This window comes from Micromonas pusilla (assembly GCF_000151265.4).
Source record: "Micromonas pusilla CCMP1545 genomic scaffold MICPUCscaffold_11, whole genome shotgun sequence".
In the NCBI taxonomy this organism is placed as follows: domain Eukaryota; kingdom Viridiplantae; phylum Chlorophyta; class Mamiellophyceae; order Mamiellales; family Mamiellaceae; genus Micromonas; species Micromonas pusilla.
In genome coordinates, this window is record NW_003315892.1 from 581,436 (window position 1) to 594,297 (window position 12,862).

The 12,862-nt window shown below is 68.3% G+C and overlaps 7 protein-coding genes across 7 annotated transcripts; 3 read left to right on the forward strand and 4 right to left on the reverse strand.

The window, feature by feature from the left end:
* Positions 1–38: 38 nt before the first annotated feature.
* On the forward strand, positions 39–2,195 carry MICPUCDRAFT_51747 (uncharacterized protein; the record flags this gene model as incomplete). Its single annotated transcript, XM_003061933.1, has 1 exon — positions 39–2,195. The coding sequence occupies one exon, from the start codon at positions 39–41 to the stop codon at positions 2,193–2,195; it is 2,157 nt and encodes a 718-aa protein (XP_003061979.1).
* A 201-nt stretch (positions 2,196–2,396) lies between these two features.
* Positions 2,397–3,287, reverse strand: MICPUCDRAFT_6566 (uncharacterized protein; the record flags this gene model as incomplete). The annotated part of the gene is made up of 2 exons (XM_003062138.1): positions 2,397–2,540; positions 2,700–3,287. Coding segments are annotated over 2 exons (732 nt in total), but the record flags the coding sequence as incomplete, so codon positions are not given.
* A 503-nt stretch (positions 3,288–3,790) lies between these two features.
* MICPUCDRAFT_41938 (uncharacterized protein) lies at positions 3,791–4,753 on the forward strand (the record flags this gene model as incomplete). Its single annotated transcript, XM_003061934.1, has 1 exon — positions 3,791–4,753. One exon carries the CDS (start codon positions 3,791–3,793, stop codon positions 4,751–4,753), a length of 963 nt encoding a protein of 320 aa, XP_003061980.1.
* A 122-nt stretch (positions 4,754–4,875) lies between these two features.
* Positions 4,876–5,602, reverse strand: PSBS (photosystem II PsbS protein; the record flags this gene model as incomplete). The annotated part of the gene is made up of 2 exons (XM_003062139.1): positions 4,876–5,369; positions 5,461–5,602. The coding sequence occupies 2 exons, from the start codon at positions 5,600–5,602 to the stop codon at positions 4,876–4,878; spliced, it is 636 nt and encodes a 211-aa protein (XP_003062185.1).
* A 1,041-nt stretch (positions 5,603–6,643) lies between these two features.
* Positions 6,644–8,848, reverse strand: MICPUCDRAFT_45844 (bile Acid:Na+ symporter family; the record flags this gene model as incomplete). The annotated part of the gene is made up of 3 exons (XM_003062140.1): positions 6,644–8,143; positions 8,329–8,366; positions 8,548–8,848. The coding sequence occupies 3 exons, from the start codon at positions 8,846–8,848 to the stop codon at positions 7,610–7,612; spliced, it is 873 nt and encodes a 290-aa protein (XP_003062186.1). The 3' UTR covers positions 6,644–7,609.
* A 764-nt stretch (positions 8,849–9,612) lies between these two features.
* Positions 9,613–10,152, forward strand: MICPUCDRAFT_11454 (uncharacterized protein; the record flags this gene model as incomplete). Its single annotated transcript, XM_003061935.1, has 1 exon — positions 9,613–10,152. A coding segment is annotated over one exon (540 nt), but the record flags the coding sequence as incomplete, so codon positions are not given.
* Positions 10,153–10,250: 98 nt separating this feature from the next.
* On the reverse strand, positions 10,251–12,677 carry MICPUCDRAFT_35630 (uncharacterized protein; the record flags this gene model as incomplete). Its single annotated transcript, XM_003062141.1, has 6 exons — positions 10,251–10,614; positions 10,722–11,163; positions 11,348–11,590; positions 11,766–11,951; positions 12,152–12,221; positions 12,451–12,677. The coding sequence occupies 6 exons, from the start codon at positions 12,675–12,677 to the stop codon at positions 10,316–10,318; spliced, it is 1,467 nt and encodes a 488-aa protein (XP_003062187.1). The 3' UTR covers positions 10,251–10,315.
* Positions 12,678–12,862: the final 185 nt, after the last annotated feature.

The following is a 12,862-nucleotide window of genomic DNA, read 5'->3' on the forward strand; positions in this document are numbered from 1 at the left end:
CGCCCCCCACCTCCTCCTCACTCCGCGGACGCGCGCGGATGGGCGTCGTTCCCCGCGCCGTCGCCCCGCCGGTCGCGCGACGGACCGGCGGCGCCCTCCCGCCGCGGGCGCGTCCGTCGAAGCGTCAGGAGAAGGAGAACGTCGAACGCGCGGGGCGGATCTCGCCGTCGTCGTCGTCGGACGACGACGACGAGCGCGTCGTGCCGAGTTTAAAGACGGACGACGACGCGGAGGAGGGCGACGTCCCGGAGGCGACGGCGACGGCGACGGCGACGGCGACGGACGACGGCGACGACGACGACGACGACGACGACGACGACGACGAGCTGACGGACGAGCAGCTCGAGCGCAGGCTCGAGGATATCCGACGCGCGCTCGCGGAGAACGACGACGACGACGACGACGACGACGACGACGACGACGAAGCGACGGATCCGTCCGAGCGCCGCCCGCCGCGCTCGTCCGCGTCGCTCCTCGCCGCCGCGCCTCCCGGGGTGCGAACGCACGACCTGCTCATCATCGACGACGACGACGACGAGCGCAAGGCGTGGAACGACCAGGTCACGCGCGCGGAAGACGACGCCCTCGACGCGCTCATCGCGAAGCTAGGCGCGGGCGTCGACGATCTCGCGGCCGCCAGCTGTACCGCCGCCGCCGCCGCCGCCGATGACGCCGCGCCGCCGCCGAAATCGACGCTCGCGCCCCCCCGACCGAGCACCGCGAAGCTCCGCGACGACGCGGCCGCGCGCGACGCCGCGGCAAAGCGCGAGCGCGAGCGAACCGTGCGCGAGCTCCGCGAGTACCTCGACGCCGCGCGCGAGGCGCGGAGACGACGCGAGGCGGAGGACGCGGCGCGACGCGCCAAGGAGGCGAAAGACGCGCGCGAAGAGGCGGACGCGCGCGCGTTGACGACGGCGACCGCGACCGCGACGACGGTGCCGGACTTTCGGCGGTGGCGCGTCACGACGACGCCGGAGGAGCGCGCGGCGAGGGACCTCGACGCGGCGACGACGACGACGACGACGACGGCGGCGGCGGCGGACGAGGAGGAGGATCCGCGCGTCGCCGCCGGGCTCGCGAGGATCGCGCGCCTGGACGAGACGCTCCGGAAGAGAGACGCCGAGGCCGCGGTCGTCAAGCTGGAGACGCACGGGATCGTCGCGCGGCGATCGAAGAGGGACGGGCGAGCGATGGAAGCGACCCCGGAGGAGGCGAGAGAACGCCGCGAACGCCGTCGGATGAAAAAACTGGCGAGGTTGCGACGCGCGCTCCGCGGCGAGGGCGCGCGCGCGATGGGCGGCGCCGCGGCGAAGAACGCGGAGATGTGCGGTAATAACGGCTGTCACGACGGGGAAGACGGAACGTCGACCGACGCGGACGCGCCGATACACGCGCTCGCGCGGCGGTTCTTGCGGCTGTCCCCCGAGGAAGACGAGCTCGCGGAGAGGCTCATCGCGGACTTCGAAGCCGCCGGGGGGTTCGACGACGTCGCGTCCGCGGCGACGTCCGCGGCGACCGGGTGGGGCGCGCCGTCGTCGAGGGAGGGCGGCGGCGGCGAGGGGGAAGGCGGTGCGGACGTCGCGTGGGCGCGGAGCGGGTTGGGGGGCGCGGGGGAGGAGGAGGAAGAGGAGAATCCGTTCGTCGTCCCGGCGTCGCTGGCGTCTCTGGCGTCTCTGGCGTCGTCGTCGTCGTGGGACGTCGGCGAGGGCGGCGGCGGCGGCGACGGCGACGAGAACGACGTCGCCGCGAGGCTCGCGCGCATCGACGGGCGGCTGACGTCGCTGCGCGGCGGCGCGACGGCGACGACGACGCGGTGGGTCGACGGCGGCGGCGGCGGCGACGACGGCGACGACGACGACGCGACGACGACGACGACGACGACGCGACGACCGGAGTCGCCGCCGCTCGCGGACGCGGCGTCGACGTCGTCCTCGACGGCGACGGCGACGGCGAGCTACCTCGAGTCCAAGCGCGAGACGAGAAGGCTCGTCGAGATGGAAGAGCGGCTCGACGCGCGTCTTCGTCGGCTGCGAACGGAGGCGCCGTCGCGCGACCGTCCGGACGCGGGGACGATGGAGGCGTTGCTCGCGGAGGCGCGCGCGGCGGCGGCGCGCGACGACGGCGGCGGCGGCGGCGGGGGAGAGGCGCGCGAACGACGCGACGAGCTCGTCGCAGTCAGCAGAGCCGCAGCGTGATGCGATACCTCGTTATATCAAACGACAGATAGACGGCGAGAACCCTCCCGCCGCCGCCGCGCCGCGCTAGACGGGCGTCCGCCCCATCTTCCCCCCGCTCGACTCCGCCGCCTTCTCGTTGTACATCAACCCCTTGTCCAACACGTACCCCACCTGGTGAGGCTTGAGCGCCATGTACTTCCCGAGCGGCAGCTCGCTCGGCATCCGCAACCCGCCGACGCGCACCCGCTTCAGCTTTTTACAGTCCACGCCCGCGCTCGACGCGAGCTGTCGGACCTCGCGGTTCCTTCCGTCGACCACCTCGACGAGGACGCGGTTCGGCGGCCCGCCGTCGCGGTCGTTATCCTGGAGTTGAAAGGCGTCAGAAGCGGAGTTGAAAGGCGTCGAGGTGTGTCGGGATTGAAAGCGAGGGACCCTGGGCGGAGAGAGACGACGGCAAAAGTCCTAAGGATCGGCGTTCACCGCGCGAACGCGGTCGTATGGGGACCAGTGTACAGAACGCACCATACTTCGGACGTTCACCGGCTTGACGAACGCGCCGTCCACCTCCGCGCCCGCCGCCATCGCCCTGATCTGCGCCTTCGTCGGCCTCGCGCTCGCGGTCAGGACGTAGCTCTTCACCACCTCCGACTTGGGGTGCGCGACGCGCTGGCACCACTGCCCGTCCGTCGTCACGAGCAGCATCCCGGTCGTGTTGACGTCTAATCTCCCCACGGTGAAGAGCCGCGGCGGCAGCCTCTTCGGATGCTTCTTCCGCCACGCCGCCTTCCACTCGTCGAAGAGGTCCATGACGAGCTTGCCGCTCGCGCCGCCGCCGCGCTCGCCCTTGCCCGGCGGCTTGTTCGGGCTCTTCGCGTTCGCGCAGATGTACCCTTTCGGCTTGTTCAGGAGGAAGTACAGGTGCTCGCGCGTCTCCTCCACGCCTCCTTGGATCACCTTGCCGTCCACCGCGACGACGTCGTCCGCGAGGACGACGTGATGCTGCGGCGCGGTGACGACGACGCCGTTCACCGCGACGCGCCCGGCGAAGATGAGGTCCTCGCTCGCGCGCCTCGACGCGACGCCGAGCTGCGCGAGCGCCTTGCCGAGGCGCACGCCCTCGGACGCGAGGCGCTTGCGCGCCGCGGGCGAGAGCGCGTGCTCGCCCGTGAACGTCTTCTTCTGCGGTCTCGGGCCGACGCGCTTCGGGGTGTTCTGGTGCCTCGGCGTCTCCGGCGCGAACCCCTCGAACGGCTCGGAGGAGGAGGAGGACTCGCCCCCGTTCGCCGCGGCGGCGGCGCAGAGCCATCGTCTCGGCGGCGCGAACGCGGCGCGGATGCATCCGCCGCCGTCCGCGGGGCCGGCGCCGCGGCGACGCCCGACCGCGACGGCGACGCGCCCGGCGAGGGACGCGAACGACGCGCCGAGCGACGACGTCATGTCGAATCGCGCGGCGGAAGCGCGCGCGCGAGGGAGTGCGGCGCGTCGACGAGCGGGCGGCGCTCACGCTTCGTTTTCACTTTTAGGGATGCGAAACGTAAACGCGGTCGGCAACGAAAGCGACGGCGCGTCGTCAGTCAGTCCTCGACGCGCGCGCGCCGGCGTGCTATGCGCGGATGACGAAGCTCGTGAAGCGTCTCTCGCGCGGGGGCCCTCCCCCCGCGGGAGGAGCCAAGTCGAAGTCCCCGGGAGGCGGCAAGATGAGCGCCCGCGCCCAGCCCGAGAAGAAGAGCAAACACTCCTCGTGGAAGGACGACTACAACAAGGATCCGAAGCACAAGTGGAAGGGCCGCGCGGGGAAGGCGGTGAGAGCGCGCGAGGAGGCGAAGCGGCCGGGGTTCGAGCGCGGTCGCGAGCTCACGGTCGCGGAGGTGGCGAAGATGATGGCGCCGGTGATACAGCCGGTGCGGGCCAAGTACAGCGGTCAAGGATTCGCCAAGCCGTCGTGTTTTCTCGAGCTGCGAGACGCCAACTTCAGCGAGCGGCTGACGCAGCTGTACGACGAGCACGTGGACGGGTTCACCGGGAAGAGCTTTCAGAAGATGGGCAACGCGCAGGATAACATGCTGTGGCGGCAGCGGCTGAAAGCCAAGGCGGAGGCGGACGGAACCGTGAAGAAGAAGAAGATGAAGCGGCGGCGGGACGACGACGACGACGGCGACGGCGGCGGCGGCGGCGACGGCGACGACGGGAGGGAGGGGGCGGGCTCAGGCGCGAGCGGCGGCGGAGGCGGCGCGCGCTGGAAACGGAAGGACGCGTCCAGCGGCGGCGGCGGCGGGGACGAGCCGTGGATGGGCACGACGACGACCGACCCCGCGTCTGGCGGCGGCGGCGGCGGCGGCGGCGGTACAGCTGGCGGCGGCGGCGGCGGCGGTACAGCTGGCGGCGGCGGCGGCGGCTTGAGCAGAAAACAAAAGAAACTCGCGGCGCAGATGGGGCTGTCCGAAGACGCCTTCTTGAAGATGCAGACCGCGAAGGTGAAAGTCGAGGTGGACGAAAAGGTGAGGGATGGCGCGATCGCGGCGTACCGCGCGATGCAGCGCGCGAAGCTCTCGAAGCAGAACGCCCGCGGGAGGTGAGGCGACGCGTCGCTCGCTCGAAAGCGTCTTCTTTTCGCGGTCTTTGTACTTTCTCGTAACGTCGAATTCAACTAGATAGGATACATCATCGAAACCCGCCCGCGTGCCCGCCCGTCTGTCGTCTACATCACCTTCTTCCCGCTCTGCCACGCGCGCTTCCCAACGGTAACGCCCGTCGCGACGACGTTAAAGAACACGCCGAATAAAAAGAACGCCGCGAAGAGCTCCACTTCGATCACCGGCACCCCCGTCTCCCCCCTCAACTGCTCCAGCGGGCCCATCCCGCCGGTCACCTTATCCCCCGCGATCGCGAACGTGATCCCCAACATCGCGAGTCTCCCGTTGAAGACCTCGTACGGCCGCTGCTCCCTGACGACGTCCGTGATGGCCTCCTTGACCCCCGCGGTGATGGCGTCGACGCGTTTGGCGCCGTTTTTAGCCGCTTTGGCGTTTGCGCTGGAATAGGTTCGCACCGGCTTCCCGAGCGCGTTGCCTTGCTGCACCGCGGCGAGGAACACCAGACCCAGCGTGACCCACAGCACGAACACGCTCTCGACGTAGAACCCGGCCACCTCGAGCGCGTCCTTCGCGAGCTCGTACGGGTTCACGTGGTTCACTGGCGGCGCGCCGCGGGTGGTTCGAGGGGGTGCGTTCATCGGTCAGTGTACGGTATCAGTTGAAAGGCGTTCGCGATCGAATGTTGAAACCGACGAGGGTGAACCGCGGTGGGTGAAACAGAACCGACGACGCGTGCGCACCTATGAACATCTCCTCGTCGACGAGCTGCTCGAGCGGTCCTTCGCCTCGCGTGACGACGTCGCCGACGGTCGTGAAAAAGAACCCGAGCATCGCTGCGGAGAGAGAGAGAGAGAGAGAGGCAGGGAGAGGGGAGACGCGGGAGGTCAGCGCGGTGCTCCGCGGCCGGCGGCGACGGCGGAGGGAAGGAGAAGGAGGAGGCGAACGATAAAGATGGACGGACGGACGGAGCGCGCGCGCGAGATGCGCGCACCGGCTCTTCCGAGGCGCATCTCCGTCGTCTCCGCCTCCGTGAGCGCGGTCTCGTCGCGCTCGGACGTGGACGCGCGCGCGGCCGCGAGCGCGCCGCGGGACGGCGCGCTCGACGCGGCGGCGCGGAGGCGCGCGACGCGCGCGACCGCGGGCGACGCGCGGCACGCGATCGGCGTCGTCGTCGACGCGCGCGGCGGCGGCGTCGCGGCGGCGCGCGTCGGGAGGACGGACGCGCTCGCCATCCCGGACGGGACGCGAACGCGCGCGGAGGCGAGCGCGACGGCGGTGGACATGTCGACGTGCGACGGCAGCGCGCGTCTCCGAGTGCGCGTCGCGTGCCGTCGGTTCGAGGCGTCGAGCGCGAGAGCCGACGAAACGCTCAAAGCACTCACCGCCTCTAAAAATTTGCAGTTCTGCTGTATTCTGTACGCGTACTCTGACTGCGTCGCATACGCGAAACGAGCGGATGACGTGGCCGCACGACGTCGCACCGCCGGCGGCCCGGCTGGTCGTCCTATCGTCGCGCGAGCAGCGCGCGACGTCCGTCTGTCGTCGCTGTCGTGGCATCATATCCAAGCGGCGCAAGACACGCACGCTCGACTCCGACACGCATCCCACGATGTCCGCGACCACGTTCGCGTCTCCCACGGCGGCGCTCCGCCGCGCGTCCGCGCGCGCGCCCGCGCGAATCCGCGCGGCCGCGTCCGCCGCGCGCGGCGGCGTTCCCGCGTCGCGGCGCGCGCCTCGTGCCGTCGTCGTCGCGATCTCGTCGAAATCTCGCGGCGCCTCGACGCCGCGACGCCGGCAGCGCGGCTCCTCCGCGCTCGCGCGCGCGTCCGCGGACGAGACGACGACGGAAACGACGGAGTCCCCCGCGGCCGCAGCAGCGCCCGCGCCTTCCGCGCCGCCCCCCGGCACCTTCGCGAAGATCTGCGACTTCGACGACCTCCCCAGAGGCGATCGCAAGCAGTTCAACGCGCTCGGAAAGTCCCTCCTAATGTTCTACTACAAGGACACCATCTGCTGCATCGAGTCGCGATCGCCCGCGGAGGGCGCCTTCAGCGAAGGCTTCGCCAACGCGCGCCTCACGCAGGACGGCTGCATCATCTGCCCGTCGACGCAGAGCACGTTCGACCTCAAGACGGGCGAGATCCGAGCGTGGTATCCGGACAACCCGGTGCTCCGCAAGCTGACGCCGATCGAGACGTGCCGCCCGATGGAGGTGTTCCCCGTGCTCGCGAGGCAGGACGGCATATACGTCGACGTGAAGAACGGAAGCCTCGGGCCGGACTTCCGCGCGGCGACGACGATGGGCGGGTCGAACACGAGCCTGGAGAACAACAACGTGTACGCGGTTGAGCCGATGATGTACGTCGAGGGCGAGGACGGGGATCGGGTCTCCGCCGCGGGCGACTTCAGGGCGGACGCTAAAGGGGCTTCTAAGGAGAAGATGGACCCGGGGACGCTCGCGATCACCATCGCGGGCGTCGCCGCGCTCGCGCTGGGGGGGAGCGCGACGTGCGTGTTTTACGAGCAGTACGTCGCGCTCGGGGTGTTTTGGTTGATCGGGTTCGGCGTCGCCGCCAAGGTTGGGCTCGAGGCGACGGGCGCGCTGGACGACGACGCGTGATGAGTCGATGCGTTGACTCGACTCGAGTCGACTCGAGTCGAGTCGAGCGCGCTGCGATGAGTTTGGTTTGGTTTGGTTTGGTTTGGTTTTAATATCCGAGAGAATAGACGCCGCTACAGTACGCGTAATAACGCATTAGACGCCCGCCGCCTACGGCGCGAGTTCTTCTTCTTCTTCTTCTTCTTCTTCTTCTTCTTCTTCTTCTTCTTCTTCTTCTTCTACTTCGTCTTCTCGCCGTCGCTCCCGAACGCGCGCCACGCCCCCGCAATCGCGCTGCCGATGCACGAGTGCGCCGTCGCGGAGATGGCGCACGGCACCGCGACGAGCGGATCCGCGAAGTGCGCGGTGGCGAGGACCACTCCCAGCGCGCTGTTCTGCATCCCCACCTCCACGCTCACGGTCCGACGGTCGCGCTCTTCGAACCCGAACGCGCCGGCGACGTGGTACCCGAGGAAGAAGCCGGCGAGATGGAGGCACGCGACGGCGGCGAGTAACGTCCCGCCCGCGGCGGTTATCGCCGCGGAGGACTGCCCGATGATCGACGCGCAGATCAGCGCGACGGTGCCCACGGCGACGAGCGGGCAGAACGGGGACGCGAGCGCGACGAACGCGGGGGCGAACTTCTTAAGGAGTAATCCGCTGAGGACGGGCATCAACACGACCTGCACCGTGGACGCGAACAGCCCGGCGGCGTCCACGGGGACGAGCGTCCCGGCCAGCGTTTTCGTCATCAGCGGCGTCATCGCCGTCGCCTTGAGCGTCGTTCCATACAAAGCGAAGTCGGGGTGGAGTTCAAAGGCGTCAGACGGAGTTGAAAGGCGCCGAGGGCGGGGATTGAAAGCGAGGGATGAGCGGAGAGATGCGCCGAGAAAAGTCCTTAAGGAACGGCGTTCACCACGCGAACGCGGTCGTATGGGGACCAGTGTATAGAACGCACCATGAACGTGCTCGCCGTCGTCAGCACGACGGAGAGCGCTGCGGAGAGACGACGGACGCCGAATCGGTCGGTAAGAAGTCGGCGCGGCGAGCGAGCGCGTCGGTTCGTCTACGTCGTGATGGACGACGTGGACGATCGTGCGGTCGAGAAACGCGCAGGGAGACACGTGTTACGCGAGGATAGGAGGAGGCGTTCGTTCGCGCGCGCGCGCCGACGCACCGACGTTCGCGTTCGCGAGGTAAGTGACCAAGTTGCTCGCGGTCCCGCCCGGGCAGCACCCGACGAGCACGAGCCCGACCGCGATCGAGGGGTGCACCGGAAACACTCGTCCGATCAACAGCGCGGTCAGCGGCATGATGGAGTACTGCAGCGCCACGCCCACGGCGACCTGCTTCGGTCGACGGAGCGCGTCGACGAAATCGGACGTCTCCAGCGTGAGTCCCATGCCGAGCATCGTGACCGCGAGCGCGACCGTGATCGCCCTCCCCGTGAACCACGTCACCGCGGGCGGGTTCGTCATCCCGACGACCGCGCCGAGGAGGACCCAGAGCGGGAACGCGTTCGTGAGCGCCGCGAGGACGGACGCGATCGCGCTCGGCGGCCACGACGACGACGAGGACGGCGACGGCGACGACGACGACGACGAGGACGAGGACGGCGACGGCGACGGCGACGGCGACGGCGCGGCGCGTCCGCCTCCCGTCGGCGACGGCGACGCGCACGCGTCCGAGCTCCAGTCGTTGCCGTACGCGTACCCGTACGCGTACCCGTACGCGTATCCGTACTCGCGGTGCGCCCTCGCGCGCGCGCGCGCGGACGCGCCGCGTTCGCGCGCGGGCGGCGCGAATTTGGTGATCATCGTTCCGCTCGCGCCGACCCGGGACGCGGCCGCGGGGACGGCGCCGCCGCGCGGCGTCGCGCGCGGGGTGGACGCCGGCCGCGACGAGACGCGCGACGGGCGCGACGCGATCGCGCCGCGCCACGCGACGACCGTCGTCATCGCGAGGGAGCGCCGAGGAAGTCTGATGCGATCTCGATGTGTTGTTAACTCGACGACTGACATGAAGGGCGTTTCCGCGTGGTGATCGTCGTCATCACAACGGGATGCGCGCGCGCTTCGGTGGGCTCGGCCTCGCACCGGCGACGATCCCACTCCCGCCGCTCGCGAAACGCGCGCGCGTCTCCACCGCGCCGCCGCCGCGCGCGCGCGCGTCGACGGCGATGGCGGCGTCGTCGTCGTCCGACGCCAATAAGAACGGGCGCGTCGACGCCGACGCCGCCGTCGTCTTCGTGTGCGACGTCCAAGAGCGGTTCCGCGCGGTCGTCGACGGCTTCGCGCACTGCGTCCACGTCTCGAGCGTGATGTGTCGAGCCGCGGAGATCCTCGACCTCCCAATCGTCTGCACGGAGCAGTACCCGGAGAAGCTGGGAGCGACGGTGGAGGAGCTCCAGCCCGCGCTCGCGGCGAGGCGCACGGCGCCGAAACCGAAGAAACTCTTCTCGATGGTCACCCCGGAGGTCGCCGCCGCGCTCGACGCGCTGCCGAAATCGCGCGACGTCGCGCTCGTGATGGGCCTCGAAGCGCACGTGTGCGTGCTTCAGACCGCGATGGATTTGCTCGACCGCGGGATGACCGTCCACGTGCTCGTCGACGGCGTGAGCTCGCAGAGAGCCGGGGATCGCGCGGTGGCGTTGGCGCGGCTGGCGTCCACGGAGAGGTGCTTCCTCTCCACGAGCGAGACGGCGCTGTTCCAGATGCTGAAAACCGCGGAGTCGGAGTGCTTCAAGCCGATCAGCGCGCTCGTGAGGGAGCCGCGGCCGGAGCCGCCGCTGCCGTCGGTGTGACGCGTCGCGACGGACGGACGGACGGACGAGAGAGCGCGACGGTTGATGATGAGACGAGATAGATCAAGGTTAAGGTTGAGATAGATCAAGGTTAAGGTTACGACAACGGCAGAGACAAACAACAGAAGCGATCGATCGCTAGCTAGTACGACAGCTTCTTGAACACCTTGTCGATGTCCTCGCCCCACTCGTTCTCGTACGCCTCCAGGAGCAAGTCCGAGGACGTCTTCCCCGTCGTCGCGATCTCCATCAGTCCGTCGACGAAATTTTCCTCGTTGGCGCCTCGTCGCCTTAACCCCTCCTTCGCGATCTTCACCATCTCGATCGCGACGTCCTGCACCGTGCCGTCGCGAAACGGCGTCTGCAGCGCGTCCTTCGTCACCGCGTGCCGCAGGTACTCCTTCTCCTCGGGCGTCCAGTCCGCGACGAGCTTCTCCGCGTCTGATGAGGGCCATTCCATACAAAAACAGTTCATCGGTCAGTTGAAAGGGGGAGCGATCAAGTGTTGAAACCGAGCGATGGGTGAAAAACGTTTGTATAGAACGCACCCGACAACGCCGTCTCGTCGTACAGTAGCCCGACCCACACCGCGGGCAACGCGCAGATGTTACCCCACGGGCCTCCGTCCGCGCCGCGCATCTCCATGTATCGCTTCAGTCGCACCTCCGGGAAGCACGTCGAGAGGTGCTGCTCCCAGTCGTCCAGCGTGGCGTGCACGCCGGGGAACTGCGGGAGTTTGCCTTCCATGAAATCCACGAACGACTCGCCCGTGACGTCGTGGTAAACGCCGTCTCTGTACACGAAGTACATCGGAACGTTCATGACGTACTCAGTGTATCTCTCGAACCCGAACCCGTCCTCGTAGACCCAGGTCAGCGACCCGGTCCTGTCCGGGTCCGTGTCCTCCCACACGTTCGATCGCAGCGACTTCATACCGCTCGGCTTGCCGTCGACGAACGGCGAGTTGGCGAAGAGCGCCGTCGCGACGGGCTGCGGGGTAATCGTCCGTACGAGTTGAAAGGCGTCAGGGGTGGAGTTGAAAGGCGTCGAGGTGTGTCGGGATTGAAAGCGAGGGGTGATGGGCGGAGAGATGCGCCGGGAGAGAAAATCCTTAAGGAATGAAGTTCACAACGCGAACGCGGTCGTATGGGGACCAGTGTAAACATGAACGCACCTGCAACGCGAGCGACGTGCGAAATTTCCTCACCATGTCCTCCTCGTCCGCGAAATCCAAATTCACCTGGATCGTGCACGTCCGGAACATCATGTCCAGCCCCCGCTTCCCTCGCTTCGGCATGTACGCCTTCATGATCTTGTACCGCCCCTTCGGCATCACGGGCGTGTCCGCGACCGACCACTTGGGCTGGAACCCGAGCCCGAGGAAGCTCACGTCGATCTCCTTCGCCACCGTCTTGACCTGGTACGAAGCGACGTCGAGGTGGAGTTCAAAGGCGCCAGTTCGAGTTGAAAGGCAACGCGGTCGGTGATTGAAAGCGAGATGTGCGCGGAGAGATGCGACGGCGAAAGTCCTCAAGGAATCGCGTTCACCACGCGAACGCGGTCGTATGGGGACCAGCGCGAGGAGAACGCGCCTGGTACAGGTGCGAGTGCACCTCCGCGCACGTCTGATGCAGGTTGATCAGCGGCGCGCCGCTGAGTTCGAACTGCCCGCCGGGCTCCAGCGTCACGGACTGCCCATCCAGCTTGGCGCCGATGATGTCGTCGCCCTCCATCATCGGTTGCCAGTCGAACCGTCGCACGAGCGCCTCGAGGAGCACCTTGAAGATGATGTCGGGGTGGAGTTGAAAGGCGTCAGTGGTGGAGTTGAAAGGCCTTCGTCGAGGTGTGTGCGTCGGGATTGAAAGCGAGGGGTGATGGGCGGAGATAATCGCTGGGAGAGAAAGTCCTTAAGGATCGGCGTTCACCACGCGTGCGCGGTCGTATGGGGACCAGTGTGAGATGGAATACGCGCCTTGACGTGCGCGTCGTACTCCATCGGTCGCAGGTTGCTCTTCTGGTACCCGAACTTCTCGTGCTCGGTGCCGATCCTGCGTTGGTTTTGGGTTTGGACGGGAGATGAGACGCGACGCGATGCGATGAGGGCACGCACGGGGGAAAGGAACGGAACGATGGAGGCGGTGTGATGAAAGCGAATTAATAAAGCGAGAAAAAGCGCCGCGCGACGACGGACGGGGAGGGAATGAATCGCCGCGCGCGGCGGATAACGCCGTCGACGTCGACGCGACGCGCGCGCGATGGAATCGGGCGCGCGCGCACCTCCACTCCGACTTCGGCTTCGAGCCAGATCGGAGGTACTCCACGAGGTCCGCCTTCGTCAGCGGCGTCGTCTGCACCGCGGCCTGCGCGTGCGCGCGCGCGCGGACGGCGGCGGACGTGACGACGCGAGCGAATCTTCCACTCCGCGGTCGCGCGTCTCGGACGCGCGCGTTTTGGCGCGCGCGGAGCGCGCTGACGCCCGGGGCGACGTGGCGCGCGCTTCCCATCACCGCCGCCATCGTGGATACGACGTGCGCGTGCGCGAAAAGGTCGTGATGCGCGCGTGCGGGCGGGCGCGGACGAGTGGCGCGCGCGCCCGTCAGACGACGAAAGCTGCGAAGAAGCCTTTTTCGCGGTTAGCGGTCGACGACGACCGCGTCGACGCGTGACACGAATTGGTGTCACGCCTCGT